The 14,642-nt window shown below is 47.5% G+C and overlaps 1 protein-coding gene across 1 annotated transcript; it reads right to left on the bottom strand.

The window, feature by feature from the left end:
- Positions 1-640: 640 nt before the first annotated feature.
- Positions 641-2,826, bottom strand: CLDN3 (claudin 3). The gene has a single exon (XM_048518435.1). It carries the CDS (start codon positions 2,770-2,772, stop codon positions 2,128-2,130), a length of 645 nt encoding a protein of 214 aa, XP_048374392.1. The 5' UTR covers positions 2,773-2,826; the 3' UTR covers positions 641-2,127.
- Between the last annotated feature and the right edge of the window lie 11,816 nt (positions 2,827-14,642).

Raw genomic sequence — 14,642 nt, forward strand, 5'->3', positions numbered from 1 at the left:
TAAATTATTATAACTGGGTACAAGGAGGGGGGGGGATGTCTCTTTCCTTCATTCTGCAAGATCTCTTGCACCGATTCCAAGTCATTTCAGTGGCGCTTTGGCAGGAGAACTTCCTGGTATATTGTGCCTCGAGGTCAGCTCTGTTTGCCTTCCACTCATCTACCCTTAATGACACCCAAAATATGCTGCCTGAGGCAGCCACCTATCCTACCCTCAGGGTAGGATTCTGGATTGTGGTTTAAGATCAGGGCAAGCCCAGGCTAGAATTAAATTGATTTAAAAACCCTTCTTTGCTCAGAAGGCTTACTCATTTCCATAATATCTGTGATTCGTCTACGGCTACTCCTGAATTGCTGTGAGACGTACAGGTGCTTTCGAGCTAAGATTACGACTCTTTGCCTGGTCCAAAGCTCTGTCCGCTAGAGACCCTGCAAGTCTCTCGCCTTCTGAAGCCCCTGGCAAGCACAAAAGTAGTGCCTAGTTGTTGCGCATACAACAAAAAAAGGACTGCGCGCACGCTGAACTCGGAGTAAACTCCGGAGTAAAGTAAACTCGGAGCAAGAATGCAGATACTTGCCAGAAAATGCAGATAGAAGTGTGAAACCAACCAGCCCCAAACTGTCAAGAATGCAACGTTTGATCAAGTTACTAAAACAGAGTTTTATTTGTGGGAGAAAGAAGGAAACACCATATAACTGTACAAACACAAGGGAGGGGGAGTTGTCAGCTGCCCTCAAGCCCCGTGTAACAATGAACCTGGCTTCCTCCCAGCTTGGTTGGACGGGAATCCTACTTGGTATCTCTGGCTAAAATGTCCACGATGGAAAGTCGGAACAGCTGCTACCCATCAAGGTTCACTTTACCAGCAACTTCTTAAATATTTTTCTGCCCTGCTCCAATGGTTGCCACTATCCCAGGAGGTGATGGTATCTGCTAGACAGCTTGTTTCTGATGACTGTGGAAGTTACCACTTGTGCTGAAGGGCCGGGCTTGAGAAAAATGGCAGATGTCGGCCATCTTTATTTCTTCCTCACCAACCCATTGCAATCTTCTCGCTCCCAGCAACAGCTGACTCTTTGCTCAAATGCAAATTCGCCATTCACTATGGATACTTCCCTATAACTTGGGTGGAACCATTTATTTCCCAGAGGCCCGGTTTGGGACAAAGTTATTACCTCAGGGCAGGGGCCAGAGTGAACTCTTTCACAGCATAGTGGAGGAGGTGGAGGTGGAGGCCATCTTAATTCCTCCCTGGAACCAGCAAGAACACAGGTCTTTTTGCCCAATCAGACCAAATTCTGTGCTCTAAAGCTGCTATTTAAACTTTAAAAAGGGGGCCTGGTTTGATATCGTATCCTACCACTCATCATCTCTCAAGGGTTCCCAATATCAACCAGATCTCACACTTGGTGGACATCTCTCCCCATGGTCTATCTCCCCTAGAATATCTTCTAGAAATATAGCAAAATGATTCCAATAACACAGCAGCTCCCACTGATTAAAACAAGGAGGGATATACACATTAATCATAATTAAGACTGAATTAAAAAAAAACTCGATAAAAAAGCCTGGGCAATATTCCCTAGAATATCATCCTATCCGTCCCCCGCCCTTTAAATCGATCGCTTTCCCATGTAATCCCTACAGAAACAAAGGTCTGAGGTAGGAAATAAAAGGGGCCTGGCGCTAGCCGCGAACAGCGGGAACAATGTGGAGGCTACGCCTTCAACTGCCTTTCCAGAGTGCGCAACCAGACCTTGGCCCCACACCAGCCTTCGATGACTGCAGATAAAGCCCAAGGGACAGGAAGCGGGGGTCCAGTCTTGCAGAGGCACTCAACGAAAGTCCAAGACATGGCCGGGTGTGTTTTAAGTCACAGGCTATCCACAAGAAGACGAGCTAAAGGTTTCCCCTTCTCCTTTTCAGGAATACTTTGTGGTGGGGGAATGCTAGCCCAAAGCCCCTCATTCAGTCCCCAAAGTTAAAGTAGAACATATCTCTGAATATTTACTTCCAGGGATATGTCTGGATGTCTCTTTTCTTGAGCAAGTGACAGCAAAGGTCAGGAGCGTCCTCAGAGGTGCAGCAACTGGTGGTTCAGTCTGGTGCCCCAGGCAGGCTGCTGCTTCATACGTAGTTCTTCCTTTCGTAGCTGGCCACCGTTGACTTGGGGGCTGAGTAGGTCGTGTTTGTGGGTCTGTACCTGTCATCCTTAGGGGGGCAAGAACAGCAGAGCAAGGCACCCCCGAAAAGTGAGAGGGCAGCCGCTGCCCAGCCAACGTAGAGAGAAGCTCCTAGCTCTCGCTTCAGGGCTTGGGGCACCGCCACATTGTAGAAGTCACGGATGATGGTATTGGCCGACCAGGAGACAGGGATGAGGACCAGGATACCGGCCAACAGGAAGATGACTCCGGAGACGATGGTCACCTTGGCTTTCATGGAATCGTCCTCGATACACCTGGTGCACTGCGCCCCCATCAAGAAGACAAGGATGCCCAGCAAGCCTAGGACGATAGATATGACCGTCAAGGCACGGGCGGCCTGCAGGTCCGGGGCCAGAGCCAGCATGGAGTCGTAGACCTTGCATTGCATCTGGCCAGTGCTCTGCACCACACAGTCCATCCACAGGCCCTCCCAGGTTATCTGCGCAGTGACGATGTTGTAGCCGATGAAGGCTGTCACCCGCCACATAGGCAGCCCGCAGGAAAAGATGCAGCCGATCCAGCCCAAGACGGACAGAGATATCCCGCCAATTTCCAGGCCCATCGACATGTTGCTGCCGCTTTGTCGGTCACCGCTTGCCAAGCTGGGGAATCGGGTGTTCTCAGAGCGTAGCTTCGAGCAGAACTATTCAAGCACCTGGCCTCGGGCTGATTTATAGCCATTGCTATAACCTGGGCGGGCTATGTTAGCTCAAGCACGGGGTGGGGCTTTGCCAACGGACTCTCATCCTGCCGTTCCCTCACACCGTCGCCTTTTGTTTGTTTGTGGAGATGGCATCCTTGAGAGATGAAGACCGAGCTGGGAGTGCGAGTTGGAGGCAGGCCCTGAATTCCAACCGCTTGTTTGCCGTGACCACTTTTGGTTTCAAGAGGAGGCTGGCAAGCAGGGACAGGGGTGGCAGCCGAACGGAAACACCTTCTGAAGCACTTTGAATGACACAGCATTTGCTTGATTTTAAAACTGCTATTTGGCCTCGCGGGGCCCCAAACATGCGTGGAAGAGACTGGCATTCTTGGCATCCATTTTGTCACATGTGTGCTGGCATCTGAACCTAAAACCTCCTCACGAGGCTGGGATAGTCTCATAAGCTACTTGGGATTGTGTGGGCTTGGATATCAGGGCCCCCTTCAGGTGCAAAAGAGGGAGTATCAGTCTGCAACATTTATTTTACGTATTTTTATCCCATCTTTGGACCCTAACAAGGGCTGCCAAAGCATCTCACAGTTTAAAACATGCACGATACAATCACATTTAAAAACCACTAAAACCAATCCGCCCCCCCCAAAACAGACGTCAGAACATTAAAACAATTAAAAACTGTTAAAATATGTACCTGACATAAAACAGCGATTAAAATATTGGTTAGGAAGGAGGGATCCCTGAGAGAATGCCACATGAAACAAAAAACATCCTCAGCCACTGGAGGAAGATGGCAACCAAAGGGGACAAACAAATCTACCTGAGAAGAAAGTTCCAAAGCTTTGGTGCCATGATCAAAAAGGCCCTTTCCTGGGTTGCCACCTGCCTGATCTCAGAAGGTGGAAGCACCTGAGGCAAGGCCTCCAAAGATGAGTCTAGTGGTAATGGGCTTAATAGTAGAGCATGTGGTTTGCATACAGAAGTTACCCACTGCCCAGTCAAATCCCTGGCATATGATAAGGTTGCCAATTCCAGCTTGGGAAATTCCTGGAAATTTGGGAGCGATGCCTGAGGAGGACAGAGTTGGGGACGGGAAGGAGCCCAGCAAGAATGGAATATCATCTAATTCCAGGAACACTCTAAGGGAGCTTTTTGAAGTTGACAGCACCTCTAGGCAAAAGGTTCAAGGTAGGGAGTTTTGGGAATGGTCTCACTCTGGCTGAGATGGCGGAGAAGGGAAGAGGCATTAATGATCTAGACAGGTCAAGGCTTTGACTGTCACAGTGTAAGGGAACTTCTTATAGGCAAGGGCCAGGGCTTGTACTTTGGAGGCAGGTCTTTGGTTTGGTCCATGACATCTCCACTTAGAAGATGTGGTAAGAAGCCCTTGTCTTCCTGAGATGGTGGAGAGAGCTTCTTCCAGACAAACATTGCTAGAAGGACCCATGTTCTTACTCAGTATAAAGCAACTTAATTCATTCGGTATTGGCCTCTGTGGTAAAGAAGCTTGGCATAAATATCAGGAAGTTGGCCTTTTGCCTTTGCCAGACAGAGAAAGACTTTCTATTTTGCGGCACTTGAGACATTCAGTTTCCTATGGGCCTCCTTGGTCATTTCTCTACCTCTGTAAGTGCCCATTCTGGAGGTAGGCATGATGCCACTTGAATCAGTTGTATTCCTTTACATCCTTCTGGGAAGAAGGCTGTTTGTATTTGCTGGAAGAACATTGCATCTCAACTCCTGTGTATACTCCACGAAGCAGGGAAGAGCCATCATCTTTGGAACCATGGTTGGGTTGAATTAATGAAGAACATAAGAACATCCTTCTTGGATCATACCAAAGTTCCATCCAGTTCACAGTCCTGTTTCCAATAGGGATCAACTACTCCCTGCTAAGAAACTCACAAGTAGGTCATGAAGGCGATTGACATTTTGTTCCCAGCACCTGTAATTAAAGGTGAATATGGAGGTTCTATGTACTCATCATGCTACAGCTAATATCTGTTGATGGTTACTTGCAAAAGTCAGGGGACTCAGGAAGCCATCAAGAAGAAGAAGAAGAAGAAGAAGAAGAAGAAGAAGAAGAAGAAGAAGAAGAAGAAGAAGAAGAAGAAGAAGAAGAAGAAGAAGAAGAAGAAGAAGAAGAAGAAGAAGAAGAAGAAGAAGAAGAAGAAGAAGAAGAAGAAGAGGAGGAGGAGGAGGAGGAGGAGGAGGAGGAGGAGGAGGAGGAGGAGGAGGAATTTGGATTTATATCCCCCTTTTCTCTCCTGTAAGGACACTCAAAGAGGCTTACAATCTCCTTTCCCTTCCCCCTCACAACAAACACCCTGTGAGGTAGGTGGGACTGAGAGAGCTCTGAAGAACTGTGACTAGCCCAAGGTCACCCAGCTGGCATGTATGTGTGGGAGTGCACAAGCTAATCTGGTTCACCAGATAAGCCCCCACAGTTCAAGTGGCAGAGCAGTGAATCAAACCTGGTTCTCCAGATTAGAGTGCACCTGCTCTTAACCACTACATCACGCTGGCTCTCTTTAGAAACAGAACGATGACTGGACATCCACCCCTAGCTATGGATGAAATAAGCCAGGGTGAACAGTTGAGATTGGCAGAGGAATGGCGTTGACATGCCTTGAAAGTCTTCCTAATGTCTTGGGTAGAAACCAGGAACCAATCAGGAGGCAGAGAAACTAGAATGGCTAGCATCTAATAAGACCTTTCGAGGCTGGCCAATTGGTTGCGGTTTTCATACGTGCTTAAAGGAGCTGGTTTTCTAGTCATAGAATCATAGTGTTGGAAGAGACCTCAAGGGCCATCAAGTCCAGGTGGGAAGCCCCCAACACTTGTCTGGATGTGGCGTTGCTCTGCTTCCGAGGCCCCTGAACAGTCACTATCAGGGGCAGAGAAGTGGACAGGGCGGAAGTTTGCTCTGGTCTGTTCAAGCGATTCTTCACAAAGATACGTTCGCTATGTCAACCTGAAGTTTATTTAAGTTGTGGCAGCTCCCATATCAGCCATCTTGTTTAACTAACTACCCCGACAAAGGTGGTTTGTTGACTATTGCCCGGCGGCTATCGCTGCATACACATTTCCATTAGTTCAGTTTCTTAGTGGCGCATGTTCCATCCTTAGGGCGCATTGCCTTGTCTAGACAAGGAAATAGAAAAAAATCCAACGAAAGAGCATAGTTTCGGTCTTGGCCTATACCTCCTCACTCCGGTCCATTCTGGTCCAGATGGCAGTCCAGGAAATGAATCAGTTTTCTCTCTCATTACAAACCGCTGGTTGCAATTAAGATTTTATAGTGGGCCAAGTAAAGAGTTATAGAAACCATTCCAACAGTGATAGTGTTATTGGGACATACTTACCTGACTAGGTCACAGGGGAATTCCAGTTTGCTTCATTGAAACTTCATCTTTTCTTTAAAATAAAAAGGACCACCCTTTCCCCACTTAAACACGTGGTTTGCAGAGGATCGGTGTCATATCCTTTGGAAAAATCACCTCTTCGGTCCATATACATAATAACTACTCTGTTTTCCCGTAAATAAGACAACCCCTGAGCATAGAGGTTTTGCTGAAGTGCTTAATATAAGGCATCCTCCGAAAGTAAGACGTAGCAAAGTTTTTGTTTGGAAGCATGCCCACCGAACAGAACAATAAGACATCCCCTGAAAATAAGACATCGCACATCTTTAGGAGCAAAAATTAATATAACACTGTCTTATTTTCGGGGAAACACGATAGCTACCATATCTTCCTTCAAGGAACTGGGGATCATACACTGTTCTCCCATTCGCCATTGAGCGCTTTTGCAGGAAAGACAAAACAGGGTAAATATGATTGCACAGCAAAGAAAGACATCTTGAAAACATTTCAGACTGAATAATTGTTTTAAAAGGGGATTCATTTAAAACATTTTGAGGCTGGAAATAAAACATTTTCAGAACCAAGGGAAGGAGGAGGAAACAAAGCAGAACTCCATGGTGGACATGTTTTATTTACATCTGGCCTTTCCTTGCACTGAAGTTTCCCTGCAATGCACTAATTAACAGTAAATTAACCTGCGGTGCATTTCCTTAGCAATGTCCTTTGCAATGCTGATGTTTCATTAAATGTGGTTTTACCACATTTCTCTGTACATAATGTTGAGATGTGGGGACGAACGGATGAAGTTTCATTTGCACACTTGGACATTTGATTGTGACTTCTGGGGAACATAATGAAAGACAGCCACCATGGTTAACAAGGGAGGTTGAGGAAATTATCAGAAAAAAGAAGAAGTCTTTTAGAAAATGAAAGTCCAACTTGACTGATGAGGAATACCAGAGGGAACACAAATGGTGGCAAAAGAGAAGCAAGTTAGCTGAAAGGGAGGCAAAAAAGTGTTATGAGGAATGCATGGCTGCGAACATCAAGACGAGCAGCAAACAGTTCTTCAAGTACATCAAAAGTAGGAAGAGGTAGGCCCATTAGATGACAAAGGAACAAAAGGTGTACTAAAAGATGACAGGGAGATTGCAGAGAAGCTGAATGAATTCTTTGCATCTGTCTTCACCCAAGAGGAGGTGAGGAACATTTCTGCACCTGAACCAAGCTTCTTAGGAGGTGAATCCAAGGAACTAGTGAAGATAGTTGTAGACAAGGAAGAAGTTCTGGCAGCCATTGATAAACTAAATGCTACCAAATCCCCTGGCCCAGATTGCATTCACCCAAGAGTTCTTAAAGAGCTCAAGCATGAAATTGCTGATCTTCTCACTTTAATATGCAATTTATCCCTGAAATCAGGCTCCATCCCTGAAGACTGGAAGATGGCCAATGTCACACCAATCTTTAAGAAAGGATCTAGGGGGAACCCAGGAAATTACAGGCCAGTCAGTTTAACATCTGTCCTGGTAAATTAGTAGAATCTATCATTAAAGATAGGTTATTGAGAAAACTCAGCAATGAAGGAATAAGAGGGGAAGTCCTCCTATGGATTCAAAACTGGTTGAGGAACAGGAAGTGAAGGGTGGGTGTAAATGGGAAATTCTCACAATGGAGAGATGTGGGGAGTGGTGTCCCCCAAGGATCCGTCTTGGGACCAGTGCTCTTTAACCTATAAATAAATGACCTGGAAGTAGGGGTGGGTAGCAAGGTGGCCAAGTTTGCAGATGATACCAAATTAGGTAGGGTGGTGAGAACCACAAAGAGCTCCAAGCAGACTTTTATAAATTAGGTGAGTAGACTAAGAATCAATGTAGCAAAATGTAAAGTGATGCAGATAGGGGCAAAAAATCCAAACTTCACATACAAGCTACATGGGTGAGTGCTATCAGTCACAGACCAGGAAAGGGATTTGGGCATCTTAGTTGATAGTTCCATGGGAATGTCAACTCAATGCATGGCAGCTGTGAAAAAGGCAAACTCTATGCTGGGGATCATTAGAAAAGGAATTGATAATAAAACTGCAAGGATTGTCATGCCCTTATATAAAGCAGTGGTGCGACCGCACTTGGAGTACTGTGTTCGGTTCTGGTCGCCGCATCTCAAAAAGGATATTGAAGAGATCGAAAAAGTGCAGAGAAGGGCAACGAGGATGATTGAAGGATTGGAGCACCTTCCTTATGAGGAGAGGCTGCAGCATTTGGGACTCTTTAGTTTGGAGAGGAGACGTCTGAGGGGGGATAGGATTGAAGTCTATAAAATTATGCATGGGGTAGAAAATGTTGACAGAGATAAATTTCTCTCTCACACAATACTAGAACTAGGGGGCATTCATTGAAAATGCTGGGGGGGAGAATTAGGACTTCACCCGTTCTATAGCACCCATGATTGAAGACAACTGCCGTGTGCTTTCTGCAAAAGCCTGTCTGAATTGCCCCGCCTCATGTCTTCGATGCTCCTCCTCTTGTCTTTTTTTGCTGTGCCTCCTCCTTTCTGTGCTGTGCCTCCACGTCTCCTTGATCCACCATTGCACGTGCGAAGCCAGCCAGGACACCCACGCGACGGAGTCTTCTCTTCTCCAGCAACGCACGTGTAACCCCCATGCCCAGAATGGGTTGAACCAGTAAGGGGGTGGAGACTCAGAGCAGCAGAAAGGCTGCAGAGCTCTTTGGAGAAGACAAGGCTACCAGACTCGGACCTTGATTTCTATAAGCCCTTAACACCTTGTTAAGGGTTTCTTTTTTGTGGTTGTAATGGGTGAGAGTTCTCCTGGAAACCTTCATCATGTTGCATCCTGTTCATCAAGCCCTTGGAGTCTTCAGGAGCCAACCCACTTGCAAAGAAGAATTAGACTTGGCAGTATCAGTAGACTGTAACTAGAAGGACTTGAAATGCAACCTGAACAGGACCTTGAATTGTAATGTTAAATGTTGATGTTTAATGTTATTTGTAAAGAGAAGTAAACTGTTTTGTTTAAATTTGGTTCTTTGCAACTCCTTCCAAGTACTGCCCCACAGAACCCACAAGCTGAGGTTACACACGGCGTTCTGGTGATGTCTCAACCCAGGGTTGTCCCATTTGTGTACCTGTGCAGTAAACAGCAGTGAGCAGCAGAAAAAAGGACGGCTAGATCATGTTTCCACACCACCTTTATAATTTTCTTATTGTGTAGTGCTACTTGATATCATGGAGGCTATTCGCAGACAGCAATAAAACAAGGGCACTGTACCGCTTTTTTCCCCCTGTAGGAATGCATAACTTGGGAAAGGGCATGTGTACTGCAGGAGACAAAGTTTTCCACAGACCACGAAGCAAAGTTAGCAACGTGGCAGAAGCTGCCGTACCTTCCAACTGACTGGTACTGCCCTGGTCAGCATTTATAGCTCCCTCTTGTAGCTGTGAAACATTGCTTTGCGGGTTGTTCTGCAGACACGGACCTGTGAGAGATGGGTTGAGGAGGGCTACCATGATAAGAACTGTATTGAACTGCTGCATGCCAATGGAAGGTTAATGTAGTGCAGAAATGCCTCCACATCACATCCCTGAGCACTGCCCAATGGACACTCAATCTCTACTAGTCAGCGAGCCCTCCTAGAACTGATCACACATGTAGCTTGTCAGAGTTACACAAGAATACACTCACCCTGCATCATAGCATTGTCAATCTGAGTTGCATCTTCCTGTGTTGATGTGTCGCCATCGGTTCCTGTGTCGGAGGAGGAAGAGGGAGTTTATTAAGTTTGAAAGAGTGTGGCAACACAAGTCCTTATCTCGTGCTCGGGGAGGGGGGGCTGCCTGTCCGACACGGAGAATGGGAACAGCGTGAGCAGAGAACCTTAGCCAGTAGTCTGGACAGTGCCCAAGGGGTGGGTGGGAAGGGAACGTGGGGCCACTAGCAGGAATGTCCTACCTGCTATTGCAGTAAGGCCATTAGACATGACTGTCCCAAGATGCAGGAGACTGGCCATAGAAGAGATTGGGGTGCTTACCAGATGCCAGTAGAGATGGACTACTGGCAAGGATGGCCGATTCATCCATGATCTGCAACGTTGATTGAGAGACGGGTTGCACATTCGATGCAGTGTGAGAAGTACTGTTGGCCGCAACACACACCGTTGCTCTCAGTTGTTCGGGGGGATTGACATTTCTGTCATCAATCAGTATGCTGTCCGGCTCATTGTAGAATGGCATCGTTTTTGGACTGTTCCCCGAAACCCTGTTGTGCTGAGCAACACGCTTAAAGTCCCTCTTAAGCGCCTTTGCCTTTGTGCGGCACTCTGTCGCAGTCCTCTTGTGGCCCCTTCTGTTCATCCCTGCCGCAACCTTTTGGAACACATCCATGTTACGATAGCTGCTCTTCAGTGACTTCTGCACTTCCTGTTCTCCCCATATTCCAATTAGATCTCTTGTTTCTGCTTCCTGCCACGCAACACCTCTACCCTTGTTGGCAGGCCCTGTGAATCCCACAGAGGTGTCAGACGCAGCACTCCCCGCCACGGGCAAGTTTGTATTGCTGGTTTGCATGTGAGCAGCTCCAGATATGATGTATGTCAACCTTGGGAGAGAGTAAGGGGGATAGTGCATATCTGTTCGTTTGAAGCAACGTGAAATCAGTGTCAGTGCAACGACGGTCTTCTGCAAATGGTTAAAAAAAAAAGCTCAGCACACGCTCTGTGATTGGACGGGACTCCCGTGTGGCGGGAGAACCAAACACGAATTCGGCCCCTGACATTCCCCACTTATCCAACGTATCCAGCGTTGGGGGGCGTGTTAATTAAAAAGTTGAACTTCGAAGCAGCGTCGGTAAAAGTGCTTGATTACGCAGGGCACACACATTAGAATCTGTTGTTGGCACGTATGTAGTGAGGAACGTTGAATCGATCCGCCTTGTTTTGATGATTTATCCAGCATTAATTTGCCCGTGGGGAATGCGCCTTTGTTTTAATGTGAATTCAAAACACTTCTGCAAAATGACTTCAAATGAAAGCTCCAACATGAAACGGCCAAACTGGGGTTTACGCAAAGGTTTCACACTCCCTCCATTGCAGAGGTGTAGCAAGGGGGGAAAGCACCTGGTGCACTGGTGCGTCCTCCGCCCCCGTCCCGCCCCAAACACCCCCAGAATGCCCCGGAACGCCCTTGCCACACCCCCACAGGGGCACGCGCCCAGTGCATCGCACACCCCCTGTCCCCTTGGAGCTATGCTTTTGCTCCACTGCCCTCTGCTTATTGAATGGAAATGTTGCTGCTATGCCTGAAATCTTACTCTGCCCTCCTGGATGTAGGCACTGTTTCAATTTGTTGTTTTTTCCTGTGAACTGTTGCATGCTCAAAGCGCTTTTCTCCCATTTCCTCATATTTTGGATATGAGAGAGTAAAGCCCGACAATCTCCATCGCTGACACGCCTTCTTCATGGCCTTCTGCCAGGGTGTCGAGTATCTCCAACCCAGCAGGGAAACAGGACCAGCTGTTGGCAGGATACTTCAGTTTGCAAATATTGTTTTATCAAGACACTTTACAACGTTTCTACTAGGAGCGATGGTAAGGGGGAAGGGAGTCTCCACCGAAAGGACCTCTAATGAGCTTCCTATTGTGGGTTTATAAAGCACTGCTGTTCAGATGGAACCTCTCTGCAGCCCACGTCAATCCTGTTCTTTCAAGTGGACTAAACACGTAACAGTGTACAATGGAAAAAGGACAAATATTGAGAGTCAGGGTATTGTTCAAGGCTTTCACGGCCAGAACCAACTGGCTGTTGTGGGATTTCCGGGCCGTGTGACTCAGTGTGGCGCAGATCACTTCTCCGGATTAGAGATTGCTACTTTTAACCACCACACCATGCTGACCGAGGCAAATGGTGGTTAAACGGTTAAGAGCAGGTGCACTTTAATCTGGAGAACCGGGTTTGATTCCCCCCGCTTTGCCACTTGAGCTGCGGAGGCTTATCTGGTGAACCAGATTAGCTTGGCACTCCAACACATGCCAGCTGGGTGACCTTAGGTTAGTCACAGTTCTTTTGTCTTTGTTTGAACAGACTGAGAGATGCCATGTGAGAGGGAGAACACCACGATGTGATCACGAGGCTAGATAGACAAGATGTAACCAAGTGTAGTACTGTAGAAATTCAAGTAACCCTCCCTAACAGATAGTAAACTCATTTATACATAAGCAACTGAGAATCTGTCTCTTTTGTCCTACTCTGCTAATTTGCATATTGAATTTACCTAACAGTTTCCTAACCTGGATCCAGCAACCCTACCCACCTCCAGGAGTTTCCCAGCCTGGCAACCGAAAATGTCAAACCTCACCATCAGACAATGGTCCGTGGGAAGGACATGCAAGCAGGTGAGGATATGGATGGGCTGTAAGGAAGGCACGAGGGCGGGTCCCGGTAGTAGGCGGAGGAAGATGAGGTAGGACCCCTGGCCCCTATCTATCCGGGACCCCCCAAAATTTGAAAATGGTCCTGATTGTATCCTTCATCCCTGGAGCCTCCCCAATTTGAGATACAATGAATCATCCCTGTTCTACAGGCCATCCTCCCTTGCTGAGTTGGCACGTGGAGGTAGTTGGCAATCCCAGAAGCTGCTAGACAGAAGGGCAGAGCAGGAAGCAAAGACAGATCTTCTCTCAACAGCTGTCAAAGCAGGGAAACGGAGGGGCCCCACCTACTCGCAAAGAATTCCTCCCTGAGAGTGCCATGATAAGCAGAAAATGCCAATCAGGATAATCTTGCCTGGTGCTCTTCTGCTTTGGCTAGCATTTCTGTTGCACACGTAAACTCCTGATGCAAGATGTTTCTTTCCCTTTGCTGCCCTGGCCCTTCCTTCCAGCTTCCTGGAAATGCGACCAGACAGCAAGGCACCGTAGCTGCAATCAAATCAGAAGGGTTCTGGTCACTCCCCAAAGTCTAGAATTGGGAGCATTTGCAGAGTTTCCCATCCTTTCCATCCAGTGGAGTACCGCCCAGGGGGACATATGGGGTCTAATGTCCCCAGGTTGCGGCCATTGACTCACATGGGGGCAGAAACTCGCCCCCACAGCTCCTTATCCTAACTTTGAGATGACCTGGTGCAAAAAAAAATTGTTTGGCCGTGGTGGGGAAGGGCAGCTGCCCATGGGAGGGGAGGGGCAGAAAGGTTTTGCACCGGGCTACATTTTCCCTAGATCAGTGATGTCGAACCTTTTTGAGACCGAGTGCCCAAACTGCAACCCAAAACCCACTCATTTATCGCAAAGTGCCAACCCGGCAATTTAACCTGAATACTGAGGTTTTAGTTAAGGAAAAAATGGTTGGCTGAGGCGTGTGTTACTCGGGAGTAAACTTGGTGGTAGTTGTTGGCTTTGCTTTGAAGCAACCATGCAATTCTTCGAACAGGTGAATCACGACCCTAGGAGAGTTTACTCAGAAGCAAGCCACATTGCCAGCACATTGTCAGCTTACTCCCAGGTAAAGGATTATGCTTTAGTTCTTTGCATGAAAATCAGTGGGGTTTAACAGTGATTAACAGGGTTACCTACACTGCTTCCCCAAAACTAGGTCTTAGGTTAAATGCTAATAATAGAGCCCAGCAGCCCAGGCCAGCCTAGATGTGTGTGTGTGTGTGGGGGGGAAGCGATTTCCCCCCACATGATGAACTCTGTGCGTGCCCACAGAGAGGGCTCTGAGTGCCACCTCTGGCACCCGTGCCATAGGTTCGCCATCACTGCCCTAGATACACCTCTGTTTCCGTCAAATCTTGACTTGTACATTTCCAACTGTAAATCCCTAATTAAATGGATACCCTCCCCTTGTCTGCTCTGGCATCAGCGACCAGCCCTAAACCAGCCTCCAAAAGGAGGGCAGACCTTAGTGGTAAACCATGCTTTCGATGCTGGCATTTCCAAAGTCATTCCCGCATCTCCACATAAAAAGGCTGCGCATTGCAAGCCAAGGAAAAGCTTTCTGAGAGACACTGCAGAGCTGCTGCCAGTCAGAGCAACTGCAGTCGCCTTATAACTAGGGTTGCTAATCTCCAGGTGGGCCCTGGAGACCTCCCATAATAACCAGACTGCAATGATAATTTCCCCTGGACAAAATGGTTCCTTCCGAAACTGGGCTCTGTGGCATTATGCCTATTGCATTCCTCCACAAAGTCTGCCCCTTCCAGAGTCCAACCACATATCCCCTGGAGCTACTCAACCCAGAGTTGGTGGCTGGGCTCATAAGACCATTGGTCAGAACTGAGACAATTTCCCTCAGTCATCATGGTGTGGTGGTTAAGAGCAGTAGTCTCTAATCCGGAGAACTAAGGCCCCTTCCGCACATGCAGAATAATGCACTTTCAGTCCACTTCCACAATTGTTTGGATTTTGCT

The sequence above is a fragment of the Sphaerodactylus townsendi genome, linkage group LG16, assembly GCF_021028975.2.
Source record: "Sphaerodactylus townsendi isolate TG3544 linkage group LG16, MPM_Stown_v2.3, whole genome shotgun sequence".
NCBI lineage: Eukaryota > Metazoa > Chordata > Lepidosauria > Squamata > Sphaerodactylidae > Sphaerodactylus > Sphaerodactylus townsendi.